General features: G+C 35.8%; 1 protein-coding gene across 2 annotated transcripts in view; it reads left to right on the top strand.

Annotated features, from left to right (window-relative positions):
* The first annotated feature begins 5,234 nt into the window (after nt 1–5,234).
* Nucleotides 5,235–19,088, top strand: part of LOC136030955 (solute carrier organic anion transporter family member 74D-like) — a 66,399-nt gene continuing 52,545 nt past the window's right edge. The window contains exons 1-2 of one of the 2 annotated variants that reach the window (XM_065710099.1): nt 5,235–5,534; nt 12,143–12,325. In XM_065710099.1, the coding sequence (XP_065566171.1) occupies nt 5,288–5,534; nt 12,143–12,325 (430 nt within the window). In that variant the 5' untranslated portion in view covers nt 5,235–5,287. The remainder of the gene's footprint in view (nt 5,535–12,142; nt 12,326–19,088) is intronic. The other variant, XM_065710098.1, reaches the window with a different exon arrangement.

The raw sequence follows: 19,088 nt of genomic DNA on the forward strand, positions 1-19,088 counted from the left end.
AATTGAAGTTTACAAGATACAATATAAGCGCAAGAACTGATAAGATTCTACGTCTGATTTGTCCAAGAAGAAGTTTTCGGATGTGTCGGATAGAAGAAGCATTGGGAAGACCTACACACATAAGGTAATCTATAGGCTGAATAAATCTAGATCCAAGCGTGATGGAAGGGGTTGTTTTCCAGTTAAACAGAACAATATCAGATTTGGAAGAGTTAAATTCAATTCTGACTTTCTGATATTCCTTTTCAAGGATTCCAAAAATTTCAGTGATACATTGAAGACTTTGACTAAGGTTAAGGATGTCGTCATCATATCATATCAAGGAAAGGTTTAAAGAAGACAGAATCAGTGACAGTGGTCACATATCTTGTGCTTCCAGCACATAGTTATTAAAAAGGCCGGGAGAGGTGATATGATCCCAGAGGAAACGAAAAATGGCCAGATTCAATCCTCGCTTGTCAGGTTTCAGAAGCATCGCTGCATGGATAAGATAGTCGAATGCACGTCTGACATCATATCCCCCCCAAAACAAGACTTTCTCTAAACAACTCTGTATCAATCATGGTATTTGCAATATCAGTTGAAGCATTGGCAAACCCGGTACCTCACTTAAATCTGAACTGGTGTGAAGGGGTATAGCAAACTTTTTCCAGTTCCTTAATAAATAATAGCTCAAAGAGCTTGCAAAGGGATGTAACAATAGCAATAGGGCGAAATTATGTACAACGGACTTAAGATTTTCCTGTTTAAGAGACTGGAGTCAGATCTCCAGTGCAAAAAGAAAAAGGAGGGATAGCCTGAGTGAAAATCATCTGCATAAGCAGGGACAGATGAGACGTAAGAAGTTTTCCCCGTATTTCAAATGAAACGCACTAACATAGTCAATACCAAATGAACGTTTCGATTTAGATTTTTAAATGGCATCTTCGACAGAAAAGGTACCGACCACAAAATCTTCATAGGGTTGAGCAGCTAGATACTAATTTAAAGATACTGAATCAGATTGCTCTATGACAGAATCAGGGTTTTGAAAACTCAGATTTGTAATATGCATACAATTCAGCTTCTGGACTATCAGCTGAGGACGGTGACGTAGAAGGGGATGCTGAGGAGGAGAAAAATTTAAATACAATATTCCGATCTTGTTTTGCACGGGCAGAATAGCTATTAATAAGATCTCTCAATGCAGAGCGAGAATTTCGGAAAAACTTCCTCTTTGTAGAGATCCTTAAGTCACTCACAAGCCCCGTGGTAGGACGACCACACTCTTTCCATATAGAAAACCGAAACTTTCCTTGTCCGCATGAAATAAAAAGATCTGGATTCGTAGACCATCCAGGGACAATTCCTTTGAACACACGTTGCATGGGGACAGCTTGTTTTTCCGCAAAACGGAGGGCATGACTAATTTCATGGCAATAAATATCCAGAAAAATCGGGAAATCATTTTTAGGCAATTGACGTGAATTTTAGAGGAGGGGAAACGGGACATTAATTTTACTTAGAATCAAGTCGACGGAGTCGATGAATTTAATTTGGTCCATTTTTGACCAATCACGATGATACCCCCCCCCCCCGCTGAGGAATTATGTACTAGTGGACTACTTCGAGAAACTGAAGTTGGCACACTGATAGAGCAAATTATAGGTAAATGGTCAGATAATCAAATATAACTTAATGATAATCAAATATAACATTAACTGTATCGGCGGTTAGATTTGACGATACAGCAACGTGGTCCAAGTTAGAGGCTCGCGAAGACGTGTGAATATAGGTAAAATCGGACATTTTATCTAATACACGCAAAAAATCGCTAAATAAACCCTTAACTAAGGTAGTACGTGGAGACGCCTGAGAATCTGGTTCAGATAAATTACAATTAAAGTCTTGGCTATAACTCAAGGTAAACCTAGACGTCGGATTTTTTCTACACAAGAACCTAACTTTTCACACGATGATGTGTTCGCTCTGGCTGATCGTTAGAGTAATAAGTGGGTAAAAACACGCTAATATAAACACATCAGTCCACTCTCACGGCTAAGTAATGATCATTTAGTTAAAACAAGCTAGAACGGAGAGCGGATTTAAAAGTAGCAAGATCACCGAGGGTCTGCCTCTGTTATGCAGCTTTCTAGCAGTTGCGGAGTGAGACGTAACGCTGATCAAGTGTAAATACGTTGTTACTATGTTTAGTAACAACATGTTCCCGTAGAAAATCACGTTGTAACTGGAGCCGAGGCTTTGCAACACAGAAAGTTTATTTGTAAAAGCCCCGTTTATATTCCTTGATAATAGAGACGAGTCCATAGGCTTAAGTTTTGCTGTTTCTTGGGAACTTTACACTAAACCACGTGTGACCATTGGTCTTGCAACAAATGCAAAAGGCAATTTTTTTTGGTTTAGCGTCAGGCGTCGATTTGTGATCGTTGGAGCAATATTCATAAGCACTGTGCACTGTTCTTACAGTTCATGGCGAGGTGACCGATCGGATGACAATTGAAGCAGCGACGTGGTAGGAACAGGAGCTGCTGAATATATATATATATATATATATATATATATATATATATATATATATATATATATATATATATATATATATATATATATATATATATATATATATATATAGTCTCTCACGCACGTTAAATTTCATTGCAAAGGTTTTACCGCGATGACACTCTTTTTGGTGATCTTTATTTGTGGTATCTGAAAATATGAAAATTTTCATGTGCTATTAGCTTTTAACGAATAACATTAAAACTTAAAAGCTTTGCGTATTTAGAATCTGTATGAATAATAAATTTGGCTCTATTACAATCAAAACTCCTATAGAGTTTTTACAAGGGCTATTCTTTACTTACAGCTTATTGCCACAAGCTCTTGGACCCAAGGTTCTTTGAATTGTTAGGGAAGTCTACTAGTCCCTGCTTCAGTTCCCATTGTCACTTTCTGGTTTAATATTTATAAAACAATCTTTCAACGATGATTCTCATCCCTGAAACAAATCACCCCTTTAATATACATATATAACAAAATACATATATAATACATATATAACAACAAACATACAAAACAAACAATCCTTTATAGAATCATTTTTTCCACGATTTTAGTGCAAATTTTTCAAACAAAGCTGTGTTATAGGGATGTTTCCAACAGAAGGCAGTAGGAGACGACACACACTATAAAACAAGAAACCATTGAACACTGAATATAAAATGAGAAATATTACTGTTCAAACTTTCTGAAAACAATGCTCCTGAGAGCATTTGCACCCCCCACCCTTTCCTCACACTGCAACATATTTCCAGGTGTTATTCCCACCCCCTCCTAATTTTTTTACGATCTTCAAATCCATAATATACCTATAAAATTTAATTCAGCCTGCTTTATCTTTATTTCTTGGTGATCTTTGTTAATTGGTGAAATCTTAAGTAAGTATTTTTAAAAGTTTTTATGCTACTTCAACGCAAAACTATTTATCTCTTCCCCTAAAGAACAACAATTTATCTTTCTGTCTTCTATGTTTGAAAATTAGCGAAACTTTTCATGCCCAAATCGCCACCGGTCCCCGTCACGGCGACGTGGCAGCCTTTTATATGTCGATACACTGGATTTTGCACTTCAGTTTTTTGACATCAAATATCGCGATGGTGCTGTTCTTGAAACGTATTATTTCTTTCTTCTTCGTTTTCATTTTTGACTTCTCACTCATTCTCACTACCGCTTGTCTTCTAATAGCAAAATTCTTTGTTATTCACTTTCATTTTTGACACGTTCTTATACTCGGTTTGGCATGTATGCTAACCATCACTAATTTTTTCTCGCTGTCGCAAATCTTCTGATACTCGCTTTCGTGTGTCTGCTAACCGTAAAATTCTTTGTGCTTCACTTTTATTTTTAACATGTTCTTATTCTCACTGTTGCTTGTAATTCCAGCTGTCGCTGACCCTCTAATCAGGCATTTCTCTGGTTGTGATGGTTGCAATGGTGCTAAATTTCTTTGCTATTCATTTTATTTTGAGTCGTTCTAATCCTCATTGTCGATTATCTTTTAACCTTATATATCTTTATTCTTCATTTTGTTTTTCAGTTGTTGTAATTGTTGTTTTTGCAAGTATTCTAACTACATATTTCTTCGTTCTTCACTTTGTTTATCATTACACATTACATTCTTTTAATGCCCTTTGCCTTAACTGCTCGGATGGGTCTTGTCACATTTTATGGCGCAGATTACCCTGCAAATTCAAATTAATCAGGTTGTCCTCTTCATCTTGTCTCATTTGATGGTCAAGTGTGTTTATTTTAAGCAATTATCAATTTATATTATTGTCAGTTAGATATTATAAAACTGCTCAAGAGGCCTTCTTTGTTCTTGACTTTTATTTTTGGTTCGATCTGATCCTCATTATCGCATGTTCTTTAATCACATAATACTTTGTTCTTCATTTTCGTTTATTGCTACTAAAGATATTTTTTCAATGTCTTTTCCCTTAGCTTCTTGGATAAAATTTGTCACATTTAATGGTCTAATTTGTTCATTTCTAACCGTTGCCGCAACACATGGCCTCTTCGACGGCACTAGAAGACCTCGAGTAAGTTTCTTGTCATAAGACCTAACCTCATTCAGTTCAAGGTTGCCCTCTAGAAGCTCTTTTCACCCTTTCTGTAAAAATGATGACGGATTGCCAAATGTTGTCGTTGTCGGCCAGCCGTCTTGGGCCAAACAAAATCTGGTTGTCCTCAATCAGGTCTGGAGGATGTCGAAAGAAAAGCTTTAAGGGAAACGGGAACTTTCTGGGAGGACGTAAGGAGGAGGCTTCGAATAGACTGGGATGGAGGAAGAGCGTGCTCAGCTGTGTTGGCCTCAGGCTGCTTGGTGTCGCATTCATATTCCTATTATATAACTAAACTTTAATAATGTTATATAAATATAACTTTTCTCTTATAATATAGGGGGAGGGGGAATTTTCACTCCTCAAAAAATTGAAATTGGTGGTTATTTAAGATAGTTTTGGCAAAAAAAAAAAAACGCCAAAAGTATACCTTTTCTTTCCCTAAGAAGCCACGAAGTAGATCTATCAATACGGAATATTGTGCAACATATCCAAAATATTTAGATAAAGATTAAGACTTATCATCACCACTTGACAATAAACAATAACAATCATTATCTGTAAATGAAAGTTACTTTGATTTTGTTTACATATTGACTGCAAATAGAAAATCGTATCCTTAAAAGTTTTCAGTTTCACTTGAATATACGGTGAAAACACTTCTAATAATGAAAAATAATAAAAAAGCGCAATTCAACGAACCGCAGATTTGTGAAGTCGCTTATGATGATGATGAAGATACTAAATGTGGTATTGGTCCATTTCAAGGAGATTGGCTGCAGAAATTTGCAAATAAGCAATCTTACATAATAGTTTATAGCATAATAGGGACATTCCAATCGATGTTTTTCACTTATTTTGTAGCTGTCTTAACTACAATCGAAAAACAATTCAGATTCAAGAGTAGAACGACTGGTAAGTCTGTTTTAGCTTTTTTTCGTTATATGCAAATAAAAAGCGGCAGCGAAGTAAAAAAAGGAAACTAAAAATACCCATTTATAATAGCGTATACAGGACTGCGGAGCTGGAGTCTAGGAGTCAGAGCCTTAGTTGATTTTGCTGAATAGACTTGGATTTGAACTAGGTCTGTTGAAAATGTCTAGGGTCAGAGCAGGGGGTCGGAGTTGGTTTTAACTTTTCAAATCTAGCTGAATGAAGCTTTAAAACATGGTTGTGGTGTCGGAGTGGTGGAGATACAGTCGGAGTTTTGGTGAATTTTTTTCTGAATGGAATCGAAGTTAGAGTTGGAGTCTGTTACAACTTGTAATTGACTCTACATATTACGTAATTTGTATTTGACCCTAAAGACAGAAAAATCTTTTTGCAATTTGCTGTCTACCGCCTTCTCAAAGCCTTTTACTGCTACCGGATAAATCTGGGGAAGGTAAACAGGAAGGGTGTGCGAAAGCACAAAATGGCCGGTTTTTAACCCTCCATTGCACTTTCTGGCTGAAGGGCCAAAAAACGGATATCAGCACCGCCGTTAGGGACTGTAAAGCCCAATGCCGTGTTCTTTGCGTTTTTTTTACCAATTGTTACATAATTAGGTTAGCTAACAGTTTTCTGTTAGCTTTGGGAAGCAGAAGTATTCTAGCTAACAAGAAAGGCTGGTTAAGAATTCTCATAAGCTTATTTATCGTGGAAAAATTCAAAAAACACGAGCTTGAAAAAAAATATCCTTCAGCATAGCCTATTAGAGCATCTGTAAGGGTAGAGTTGGTATATTCGAAGATATCTGCAAGATACCAATAAATGGATTTGCGAAATGTAAGAGATATCAGCAGTAAAGGACCCACAACTATTGTTTATACTCGTCATCCTGCTTTGATTCTTCAGACTTTAGTGAATATGCATTGAGAAAGAGGGCAGGACTTAAAAAATGTCCCATTATGACAAGATGCAGTTCTTGGTGTATCTTATCTCTGACTAAAAGAAAATACAATCAGTTAAGAGCATTCATAAAAACATCTAAACGTTAGCCACTATGATAAAAACCATATAAATTGAACTATGAAAGATTCTTATGATATATTTACTATCTTGATTTGTCGTGGCAGCCTTTTATATGTCGATTCTTAGTGTCACTTGCTTTCTAACATAGGTTAAAGCTTTAATTTTTCCCTAGTTTCTTTAAGGAAGACTCCTGAAACACTAGGGTCATTTTATTAGAACAATACAAAGATTTTTTAAAAGTACTAAAAAATTTAGCGTAAAGAGCGAGGTGTTAAGGAGGGGACAGCCCCCCCCCCATAGCAAAGCATTCATCCTGTATTGGTACGTAGTATTTTCTGTTTGTTGTAAGATTTAATGCTGCTTCTTACTTTCAGTTGAAAACTTGTTTTTTTTTATTTATCTTTTTCCAAGAGGTCCTTTGTGTTACAAGAGATCTCATAATTTAAAGAATGTCCAAGGTGTTCTTCAAAAACTTTGTCGGGTCTAAAAGTACTTTTGGCCATATGAAGGTGGTTCAAAATTACATTCAGGAGTTTGTGACGTTCAGGAGGGCCAAGAAACGGATATCAGCACCGCCGGTAGGGACTGCAAAGCCCAATGCCGTATTCTTTGCCTTTTTTTTTACCAATTATTACATAATTAGGTTAGCTAACAAATTTCTGTTAGCTTAGAGAAGCAGAAGTATTCTAGCTAACAAGAAATGCTGGTTAAGAATTCTCAGAAAAATATTTATTGTGTGAAAGCTCAAAAAACACGAGCTTGAAAAAAGAATCCTTAAACATAGCCTATTCCCATGATATATATACGATTCCGATGATATATTTACTATCTTAATTCGTCGTTATTTTTCATCATAGAAAGATGACATCTCATATACCCCTGTAATTCCCTCCCCCGATTGGATGTCCCTGAATCACACGAACCAAGAAACAGAGTAAGTAAATTTACTTCTGTTTGTAGGTTCTTATGTAAGAAAAGGTGATTTCGAGCCATGGTCTCTGATATTATCTTGAGTTGTAAAACATTTACTGCATATGATGATTCTTTAATTGGTACTATTTACCACTCACCAACTCACACAAATTTGAAAATTTTTCTTGAGCCGAGACCACTTCTTAAATATGAATACAAAAAAATTCTTTCAACTGAAAGTAAGGATCAATGTTAAAACAAAACATACAGATATTATTCCGCATATGAGAGGGCTTGCTCCCTCTTCAATCCACTTCAAAGTCTTATAGTTCTTGAAAAATACGTTAACTTACTTACTTAACTACCATCCAGCCAGGTTGGCAAATTCGAAGCTCTCCTCTAATGGAGTTTCGGCTTGCCTCCCTGTTTGTCGCAGACCTCAGAAGTTTGGGTGGGGTGGCCAGAAAAGTTTTTTCCACCAGTACTTAGGAGGCCATCCCCTCGGTAGAGATGTGTTTATTTTTCCCTCAAATTCTATTTTTTGCAGTGGGGCTGGGGACATACATTGAACGTGTCCTAACCATCGAAGCCGTTGAAGTTTGATGGTCTGCATGATGGTTTGAGGGTAATCCACGGAGGACAGCAGTTGTTTGTTTGGAATTCGGGCTATGTTATACCACTGAGTTTTCGGAGCGATTTAGTTTCAAAAGCCACCAGTCGATGCTTTTCATCGGTTTTTAGAGTCCAAGTCTCTACTCTGTACGTTGTAAGTGGAATCACTAAGGCACAGAAGAGTCAGATCTTTAGTTTTAAGGGGAGGTATCTATTTTCCAAAGAAAGTGCAGTGACTTGAAGCATTTGGAGGCAAGAGCCAGGTGTTGTTTGATTTTTTTTTTTTGAGGAGTCGTTTTTGAATGTCAGCACACTTCCTAGGTAAATAAATTGGTCGAACCATTCGATTTTCTTGCCACGAATAGTGACATTGGTGAGGGGGTGACAAGTCTCTACATGCCGTGTTACTCTTATCACCTTGGTCTTGCAGGCGCTTATCTTTATTCAAAAGCAACTTGCTACTTCGTCGATAGCCTTTGCACTGGTTTGGATTTCCTCTATTTTTCCGTTCACACGATTAATGTCATCAGCATATGCAAGTTGGTCAAAAAGGTATCCTCCCAAGACTATTCCCGTGTAATCAGTGACAAGTGCCAGCACACTATTTAGGAATTGTCAAATAAGCGTACGTGAGAGGAGGCATCCTTAGAGAACACATGTAGAGGTAGAAAACTCCTCAGTGAGTCCTTCACTAGTCTGTACCAATCTTCTCGCCTTCTTGCATATGCTCCTTATAATATCGATAATATCAGAGGGAATTCCGTAGTGAACCATGGTATGCAAGAGACCATCTAGCCAGATTAGGTCAAAGGGCTTCTTAAAGTCAATAAACTGTTGGTATAACTCTATACCGAGTTCCAATTATCGCTCCATGATTTGTTTAATGACAAATATTTGGTCATAGTGGATCTATTCTGACGGAATCCGGCTTGATGCTCAGGAATAACATGTCTTATCATGTTTCTCATGCAGTCTGGGAGTATTTTCGTGAGGATTTTAGCGGGTTGACAAGTTAGTAATATGAGTCTGTAATTGTCACAATAGCTTTTGGATCCTTTCTTGTGCAGGGGAACTATGAAAGATGTTGACCAGAACTTGGGACAATATTTTGTTTCCCTAACAGTTGCTAATATTCGATGGTACAGATCGATGATAATGTCAGATTCTACTCTGAGAAATTCTGCTTTTATATCGTATATCCCGGGTGCTTTATTGGATTTGAGGGATTTCACAGTGATTTTTACCCCTGACCTTAAGAGTTTTAGGGGTGGCTCCTCCCTTATTTGTGCTGGAAACATCTAAATGACCCCAGGATCTAGATTTACTGTGATATTAAGCGTTTTCTGGAAATGCTCTTTCCAACTATCTCAGATTTTAGCGCGAAAGTTGTTTTCGCACTGCTGACACTTTTCGTTTACCATATCTTTAAGTCTCTGGCCAGTTTTCTTCTTGATTTGGCATTTCAGTTGCTTGAACCTATCCTTGCTTTCTTAATCTTGTTTGTTCCTGAAAGTCCGTTTCTTTCTGCTCATGTCAACAATATCTTTGGTAAAACATGACTTTTCTTTGGTAAATTTACGGCCGAGAACAACCTTGACTGTCTAACATATTGCCGTGCACATGATCATCTTACATGATCATCTTACAACACAAGATGATCAATGTCTGCTGGGCTATATAGGACAGATGTCTCTTGCATGATCTTCGAAAGTCTTTCGTTTAGCTGCTCTCTATACTCTTGTTTCGTCGTTTTGTTCTTCAGAGCTTCCACACGGAATCTTGTGACTTTTTGCTTTTTTTTGAAAACAGTCTTTAACCTTAGACGAATTGATGATATAAGGAGACTGTGATCAAAGTCAAAATCTCCACCGGAGAAAGTCACTGTGTTTGTGAACCAGGATTTCCGACCGATTCGCAGTATGTAATCAATCATGTTGGCAGTCCTGCCATCAGGGAGCTTTCCCTGCCATCAAGTTACTTTCCTCTTTCGCCGGTGTTTGAACATTGTATTTGTTACAAAAAGGTCTTCGTTTCGCCAAAATTCAATGAGTCGCTTCCCTCTGCTGTTTATCTCCCCGATCCCAAATTTGTGTATGATATCTTCGTTTCCGCTGTTGTCGTTTCCCAGGATGGCATTGAAGTCTCTACGGACTATAACGAAATCTTTCTTTGGAATGGTGTCGAAAAGACTCTGAGAGTAAAAAATCTTCAAACTCCTCATCCGATCTTGACAAATCAGGAGCATAAGCCTTCACTAGAAAAAGGTTGCTAAACCTGCTTTGGAGTCAGATCATCATCAATATTTCCGAGACAGACACCACTGACACTAGAGATTTTTTTTGTTGTCTTCGTCAGAAAAAAGCCAATTCCTTGCCTATGTATTCCATTTTCCTACCAAGGAGTATGAGTGTCACTTCTCCTGTATTTTCTTCGCTGTTACCTAGTAGATGCATATCTGAGGGACCAATGATATCTCACTTTTATTGGTTTACTTCGTGAACGAGCAAGTCTTTTTTTCCTGGTTTTGCAAGTGCCCGGAGGTTTAGTGTTTCGATTCTGGTTGTAGTTCTTGGCAATAAAACAAGTCTATCATCCGTTTGAGATGGCCTGCTTAAATGTTCTCTGTATTTGTTTCCAACATATCACTCATCAGTTGTCCGAATGCGGTAATTTGTCCGTCGGTTTCTCCGAACGCGGTAGCAACTACGTCGGTTTCCATGGACGCAATAATTGGTTTATCGGTTTCCCCAGACATGGTTTCCCTAGTTCGTAGTCTTTTTAAATGTCCAATCGTAATTTATAAGGGGGAGAAGTTTCTTGGCTTACTTTTGAAGTAACGGCAAGCCATTCCTCTTTGCCTCTAGCAGGGGCCATCGACACTCTTATGTATGCCTCCCGCCTTTTCATAGTTTTCCTCCTAAAGAGAATCCTTCCATGGTAGTTTCCTGCACCACAATGCAATTTAATCTGTTGCTGGAAAAATCTCACTGGGAAATTTCTTCCCTTCAAATGACTCTCTCCTTGGAAAATCCCTCTCCCACCCCGCGGTAAACTTACCCCGGAATAATTTCAGTCAATTTCCCAGTAACAAATACTATACGTAGACAATGGGTAAATTGAACAGCTTACAGACCTTTCCCTGAGTGCTTTGTGGGACCATGTCATTCTTATTTTCGCTCGAAAGAGCCTTCCTCCAATAATCTAGAAAAAACTGTGTGATACAATCCCCATGAGAAAAACAAAAAAGAAGTAAACAGACATCCAAGATCTTACTTCTGGTAAAAATACAAAACTCCACGTTTTGTAGACAGGGACTAGAAACTTAGATTTTTATTAAGATCGCTAGACTTTTTGTTGGTGTTTTCCATTTTTTATGAATCTTATCAATTTTCCAAGGAACAGGGCTTTTGATAGGAGACATTGAGCTTAATGAGTATTACGTATTTTTTAATCAGCATAAAAAGCCTATAGGATGTGTCAATTTTACCAAATTCCTTTTTAGAGTTTGGGTTACTAATGGGCCGAGTCACTTCTTACTTACTGTTCGTTACCACGAGGTCTTTTATAAAAAAAAACAAAAACATAGGAACACTTAGCCTAATAAAAAAACACAAACTCATTGATCATTACTTATTTATCGTAAATGTTGACCAGGTTGTTTTTCCGTTTTTTTTGTTTTTTTTATGTTGTGAAAGGACTAGTAGCTTCTTTTTTATTTTTTTTTTGTTTTACATTTAATTTTGCCTGCTGTAGATGGGGCCTCGGATGAATTAAACGACTATCTATTTTTGAACATCCTGGGCTCTTCTCTTGTTCTCCTACGAATGTTTGATATGGTATGGAAGCACTTTCTCGAAAATTTCTTCATTATATCTTCTTATTACCTGAACTCTACATTTTTCCTTTGATTGTGTCGTACAATAATGTTGGCTACGAATAATATGTTTAACGGTGGAACGTATAAATTTTGTTTTCTCATAACAAATACTAAAAATGGTTAATTTAAAAACCTCCTTCATGCTTCTTTTTTAAGGTTTTTTTTTCAGGTGTTGTCCTATCTGGTAACGAATGCAGTCAAATATTGTTATCATTACTCCTTTCCTATTTTGGAGGACAAGGGCACAGACCTCGCTTGCTTGGAATCGGAATGCTTTGCTCATCTTTAGCCTGTTTTATAGTTATTATACCGCACTTATTCTACAGCCCTGACACTGAAATACCGCTGACTAGTAAGTAAATAAAATAAAAAAAAACAAGTTTTTTTTAACTGAAAGTAAGGAGCGACATTAAAACTTAAAACGAACAGAAATTACTTCATATATGAAAGGGGCTACTTCCTCATCGACGCCCCGCTCTTTACGCTAAAGTTTGACTCTTTCTCTCAATTCTTCTTTTTAAAACAGTGAAAAACTTTAGCGTAAAGAGCGGGGCGTTGATGAGGAAGCAGCCCCTTTCATATACGAAGTAATTTCTGTTCGTTTTAAGTTTTAATGTCGCTCCTTACTTTCAGTTAAAAAAACTTCTTTTTTTTTTATTTAATTTCTGAACGTTTTTGAATCAATGCATGTTTTCATTTTGGCTCTCCGCAGAGGAATAATTAAAACGAAATTTGCATTTTTTTTTTTTTTTTTTTTGGCTAAATGGCTTTCTCATAATTTTGATCGAATGATTTTGAAAAAAAAGAGCGGGGGAGGAAGCCTAGTTGCCCTCCGATTTTTGGTTAATTAAAAAGGCAACTAAAACTTTTAATTTTTACGAATCTTTTTATTAGTAAAAGATATACGTAACTTATAAATTAGCTTACGTAAAGAACTTTTGTATTCTCATGTTTTTATTACATATATGAGGGGGTTCGCCCCCTCGTCAGTACCTCGTTCTTTACACTAAAGCTTAAATTTTGTCCCAATTCATTAAGAATGACCCCTGAATCACAAAAGCCGCAGAATAAATAGTTGAAATTACTAAAAATACTTTAGCGTAAAGAGCGAGGTATTAGGAGGAGGTGAGCCCCTCGTATGGGTAATAATTTCTGTTCGTTTTAAGTTTTAATGCTGCTTTTTACTTCCAGCTGAAAAAAAACTTTTTCATATTTATTTTTTCATTGTTTTTTTTAAGTAATGGTAGTAAATCCTGCACTCCCTTCATGGAAATTTTCTTCCCCCATGACAAATTCCTCGATGGAAAGTTCCCCCAGCATATCTCGCTCTTCTCAACCCCTGCCTCCAACCAAAATATCCTCCTGAAAACGCCTGTACACTTTCCAATAACCATTACTATATGTAAGCACTAGTCAAAGTTTGTAACTTGTAGCCCTCCCACGGGAACTGTGGGGGAGTAAGTCGTCCCCAAAGACATAGTTTTAAAGTTTTTCGACTACACTGAATAAAATGGCCATCTCAGAATTTTGATCCGTTGACTTTGGGAAAATAATTAGCGTGGGAGGGGGCCTAGGTGCCCTCCAATTTTTTTGGCCACTTAAAAAGGGCACTAGAACTTTTTATTTCCGTTAGAATGAGCCCTCTCGCAACATTTTAGGACAAATCGATACGATCACCCCTGGGAAAAAAAACAAACGAAAAAACAAAAAAACAAAAAAAAAACAAATAAACACGCATCCGGGATCTGCCTTCTGGCAAAAAATACAAAATTCCACATTTTTGTAGATAGGAGCTTAAAACTTCTTCAGTAGGGTTCTTTGATACGCTGAATCTGATGGTGTGATTTTTGTTAAGATTCTATGACTTTTAGGGGGTTGTTTCCCCCTATTTTCTAAAATAACGTTAATTTTCTCAGGCTCGTAACTTTTGATGGGTAAGAGTAAACTTGATGAAACTTATATATTTAAAATCAGCATTAAAATGCGATTCTTTTGATGTAGCTATTGGTATAAAAGTCCATTTTTTAGAGTTTTAGTTACTATTGAGCCGGTTCGCTTCTTACTACAGTTCGTTACCACGAACTGTTTGATTACAAGCCTCTAAATAGAAATTCCTGTCTCAAAATCGTCTACACGGACAAAGCTTGTAAAGAAGTAGGTATTACGATTTGAAACTCTCAAGTCCTTCGAAGAAGTACTGTTTGAGTAATGTTTCAGGAAAATGATAAATAAAAGATGATGAGTAAACAGGCATTACGAAAACGGAGAGGAGTATTGGCTGAAACTCCAAGGGGCTCAACTTCAGTTAATAATAGTCTTGTCTTACAAATTCGTATGCAAAAATATTAAATTGAGTTGACTGTCTGACTTGATAAGTTGGATAATTTAGCTTAGATAGGAATTGAAATGTTTGTTCTTTGTTGTATATTTTTTTGAAACATGACTTTTAAGCTAATAGTTTTTTCCTTTTCATTTGTCTAATGATTAACGATTACACAACATTTTAATGAGAGAACACATTTGAAATGTAGCATAAAAAGTAGTAACTGCCTTTTGTTTTTTATTCTATTTAACCGCATCAAGGACTGATTTGCCAGAAAGTGCCTGAAAGATCTTAAGCTCTTAAAAAACTTAAAGATCTTAAAGATCTTTTAAGCTCTTAAAGATCTTAAGCCAGTCATGACAAAGAAACAAAGAGAGAAAACTCAGTGACGAAAAGAGACAAAAGGAGACATCGACCCGTAGCGGATTGACAAAAAAAAAAAATGACGCATATATTTCGCCTGCATAAAACGAGGCCTCTTCAGCTTAAGAGGAACAAAGATTAAAAAACTAAAAACATATAAAAAACCACCACGAATATTAAAATACAATTGTCGCAACAGAGCACTTGAGTTACTGTTACTAATAGAGTTACTTCGATGAAAGCAATAAAGCAATTGAATAAAAATTATATAAAATGCAAATTAAGTTAAGTATTCTATTGCAAAACAATCCTATTATTTACTATTACTAATGCTACTCTCCTTGGTCTTGTATCTAATCTTATCCCTAGGTGATTTGGGAAATCTTAATACCTTCGTTAGCAACTGGTTCCTTTTTAAAAAAATGTAATATATTGGGCTAATATATAAATTTCCTGTATCCCTATTTATTGAAACATTTGCAAAAATTTGTTTTTTTTTATTTCCATAGCTTTCCTCCCCCATTGAGCATAACCTCTGTCATTAGAAATGGCCCCGGCATCATCAAATTTTACGAAATGGCCAGGGTTAAAGAAAATGTGGTCAGCCAACGCATAAACAAACGTTTCAGGAGGCTTGCTTAGTGTTAGAGATCTTTCTATTGAATTACAATGTTTAATAAATCTTTCAACGAATTGCTGGGGAGATCTTCCTCTGTAAAACTTCTCACAAGAGCAAGAAATGCTATAAACCCCACTAGTCCAATTGCCCCGATTCATATCCTTTCCAAAATAAAGAAAACTGCTTAAAGGTCTCATCGACTAGAAGCAAGTATTATTGTTATATTTCTGTAAATTCCGTTGAAGTCTTTGGCCCAAACCCGGCAAATATGGTAAAGAGATAAAAATTTTAGATAAAATCAATTCTGAAGAGTGTGAAACTGCAGTTGTTTTAGTATAATATTTAATGCGTCTATTTTCTGTTAAATCATTTACAAATTTAATTGGGTAGCCATTGCAAAATATAATATTCCTTAACTACAGTAACTCTAAATCCAGAAATTCCTGCAAACATACCCTAAAAGCCCTGTCCACTAGAGAAATTACAGCCCCTTTTTTCATTAAAAAAGGTGACATGAATGAAAATTTAGGTAACTATTAGTTTGTAGGTTTTCTGTAACTATTAGAAGAGTAAATGATAGTCTCTTTTGACTAAGACAAATATTTAGGAAGGGTAACTTACTATCGTCTTCAAACTCAACTATGAACTTTGTGTTTTTGTCAAAACTATTTAAATGTGTATGGAAAATATTTAATGAATCTAAACCAAGTTTCCAAATACAAACTCCGCCATGAATGAATCTGCTCCAGACAAGTTTAATATAGTTGGTGTTTTTTTATGTGTTTTTTTGTTTATTTTAGTTTTTTAATCTTTTTTCATTTACATTGGAAACTCCCCGTTTTTAAACAGGCAAAATATCCGCGTCGTTATGTTTTTTGGTATTTTCGCCACTGACAAAGTCTTGTTTTCCCTTTTAACTTCATTGAGTTTTCTCTTTTTGTTTCTTTGCCGAGAAAATACAAGAATTTTGTATTGAACATTTATAATGAAATCATTGAAAATATTACTTGCAGTTAACGCTTAATGATCATTCCACAAAACATATTAAAAATCAAAATAAATAAATTGACTCACCTTTTATGAGGCGTCCTTTTTCCGTAAAGAGAAATGACTCAAAAGACTTTATTAACCACCGAAGAAATTTCAAGACAGAGAAAAATGCCTCAGACCAAACACTCCATAAAAAAAAAAAATACTAAAAAACATACCAATAATTACGTCACTGGATCCCACTTTTACATATAGACAGAAATGCAAAGGGGAATCTACAGAAATGGAATCTATGTTAAAGAAATAAATTCTTTTTCAAACAGTTCGTGGTAACGAACTGTAGTAAGGAGCGACCCGGCTCAATAGTAAACGAAACTCTAAAAAACAGAATTTTGATTCTAAAACAAACATTAAAATAATCAAATTTTTATGCTGATTTTAAATATATAGGTTTCATCAAATTTAGTCACACTTATCAAAAGTTACGAGCCTGAGAAATTTGCCTTATTTTGGAAAATATTAAACACCCCCTAAAAGTCATAGAATCCTAACAAAAATCACACCATCACATTCAGCGTATCAGAGAACTCTATGTAGAGGTTTCAAGCTCCTATCTACAAAAATGTGGAACTTTGTATTTTTGCCAGAAGACTGATCACGGGTGCGTGTTTATTTTTTTTTCCAGGGGTTATCGTATCGACCAAGCGGTCCTAGAATTTTGCAAGAGGACTTATTCTAACGGGAAATAAGAGTTATAGTGCCCTTTTTCAGTAACCAAAAATTGGAGGGCACCTAGGCCCCCTCCCACGCTCATTTTTTTCCAAAGCCAACGGATCAAAATTTTGAGATAGCCATTGTGTTCAGTATTGTCGAAAAACTTAATAACTATGTCTTTGGGGATGACTTACTCACCCACAGTCCCCGAGGGAGGGACTGTAGGTTACAAACTTTGACCAGTGTTTACATACAGTAATGGTTATTGGGAAGTGTATAGACATTTTCAGGGGGATTTTTTGGTTGGGGGGTTGAGTGGAGAGGGCTATGTGGGAGGATCTTTCTTTGGAGGAATATGTCATGGGGGAAGAGACATTCAATGAAGGGGGACACAGGATTTTCTAGCATTACTATAAAAAAACAGTGAAAAAATAAATATGAAATTTTTTTAACTGAAAGTAAGGAGCAGCATCAAAACTTAAAACGAACAGAGATTATTACGCATATCAGGGGTTCTTCTCCTCCTAAATACCTCGCTCTTTACGCTAAAGTATCTTTAGTAATTTCAACTATTTGTTCTATGGCCTTTCTGATTCAGGGGTCATTCTTAAAGAATTGGGACAAAATTTAAGATTTAGTGTAAAGAGCGAGGTATTAACGAGGGGACAAACCCCCTCATATACATAACAAAAATATACGAATATAGAAGTTTATTACGTAAGTTAATTCTTAAGTTACGTATATTTTTTACTAATAAAAACTTGTGTTAAAAATTGAAAGTTCTAGTTGCCTTTTTAAGTAACTAAAAAATTGGAGGGCAACTAGTCCTCCTCCCCAACCCCTTTTTTCTCAGAATCGTCTGATCAGAACTGAGAGAAAGCCATTTAGCCACAAAAAGAATTAATATACAAATTTCATTTTAATAATTTAACGTGCGGAGAGCCAAAATCAAACATGCATTAATTTAAAAACGTTCAGAAATTAAATTAAAAAAATAGTTTTTTTAACTGAAAGTAAGGAGCGACATTAAAACTTAAACGAACAGAAATTACTCCATGCATGAAAGGGGCTGATCCCTTCTCAACGCTGGCTCTTTACACTAAACTTTTTTACTGTTCAATAAAGTAGAATTGAGAGAAAGAGTCAAACTTTAGCGTCAAGAGCAGGGCGTTCAGAAGGTAACATCCCCTTTCATACACGGAGTAATTTCTGTTCGTTTTAAGTTTTAATGTCGCTCCTTACTTTCAGTTAAAAAAAACTTGTTTTTTATTTAATTTTGCAGAAAGTAGTCATGTTCTCTTTTCATCAATAAATGGCCTAATTATGGCACTATTTTTATAAAAGTTTTTTAAAAGTTTATAAAAGAGTTTGTTTTATTTAATAATGTCCAAAGATTGATAAAACTTTGCATGCTCTTAAAGGGTTGCTTATTGAGTGGTTTTGGAAAAAATCTTGCAGATGAGATTCCGCTATTTTTATAGTGAGTTTTATTCTTGTATTTACAAAGAAAATAATTCTATAATATAAAAATACAAAAATTGATTTTACTATGTATATTATACACAAAGGGAACAACCAATTTACATACAATTTAATCTTAAAAACCGTCTTTTAGGGGACAGCCCCTAATCCTGGTTGTCTGAAGTTTTTCAGAGACAAACAATCCTTTAAACAAATTTTCAAGCTTTGAAATTTGCTATGGATTAAATATATGTTTTCCCCAACGTTACCTGAATTTTAAATGTCTCAATGTTTTTGGTTCTCTAGAATGTGTTGAAAGTGCATTATTGCCCCCTCTGCCTGTGGGCTTTTATACCTATACTCTTCCTTTGTTGAAGTATGGCAGTCTAATTCACAGGCCATACAAATTATCATGATTTTATTGAATGCTTCATTGTCTGAAGTGCGGTTTAATCATGTTTCCATCCATCTAAGCGTCTCAAATTCTTATCAAACTTTTAATGAAAGAAAATTCTAAAATTTAAAACACATGTACATTTACATCTTCATACTTCATATAACAAATAGAGGCTAATTAGTGATACAACAAACGAAGCATCTACTACAATTTAATCTTATTGAAATGAATTTCACACATCGTTTCTT

This window comes from Artemia franciscana, chromosome 9, assembly GCF_032884065.1.
Source record: "Artemia franciscana chromosome 9, ASM3288406v1, whole genome shotgun sequence".
NCBI lineage: Eukaryota > Metazoa > Arthropoda > Branchiopoda > Anostraca > Artemiidae > Artemia > Artemia franciscana.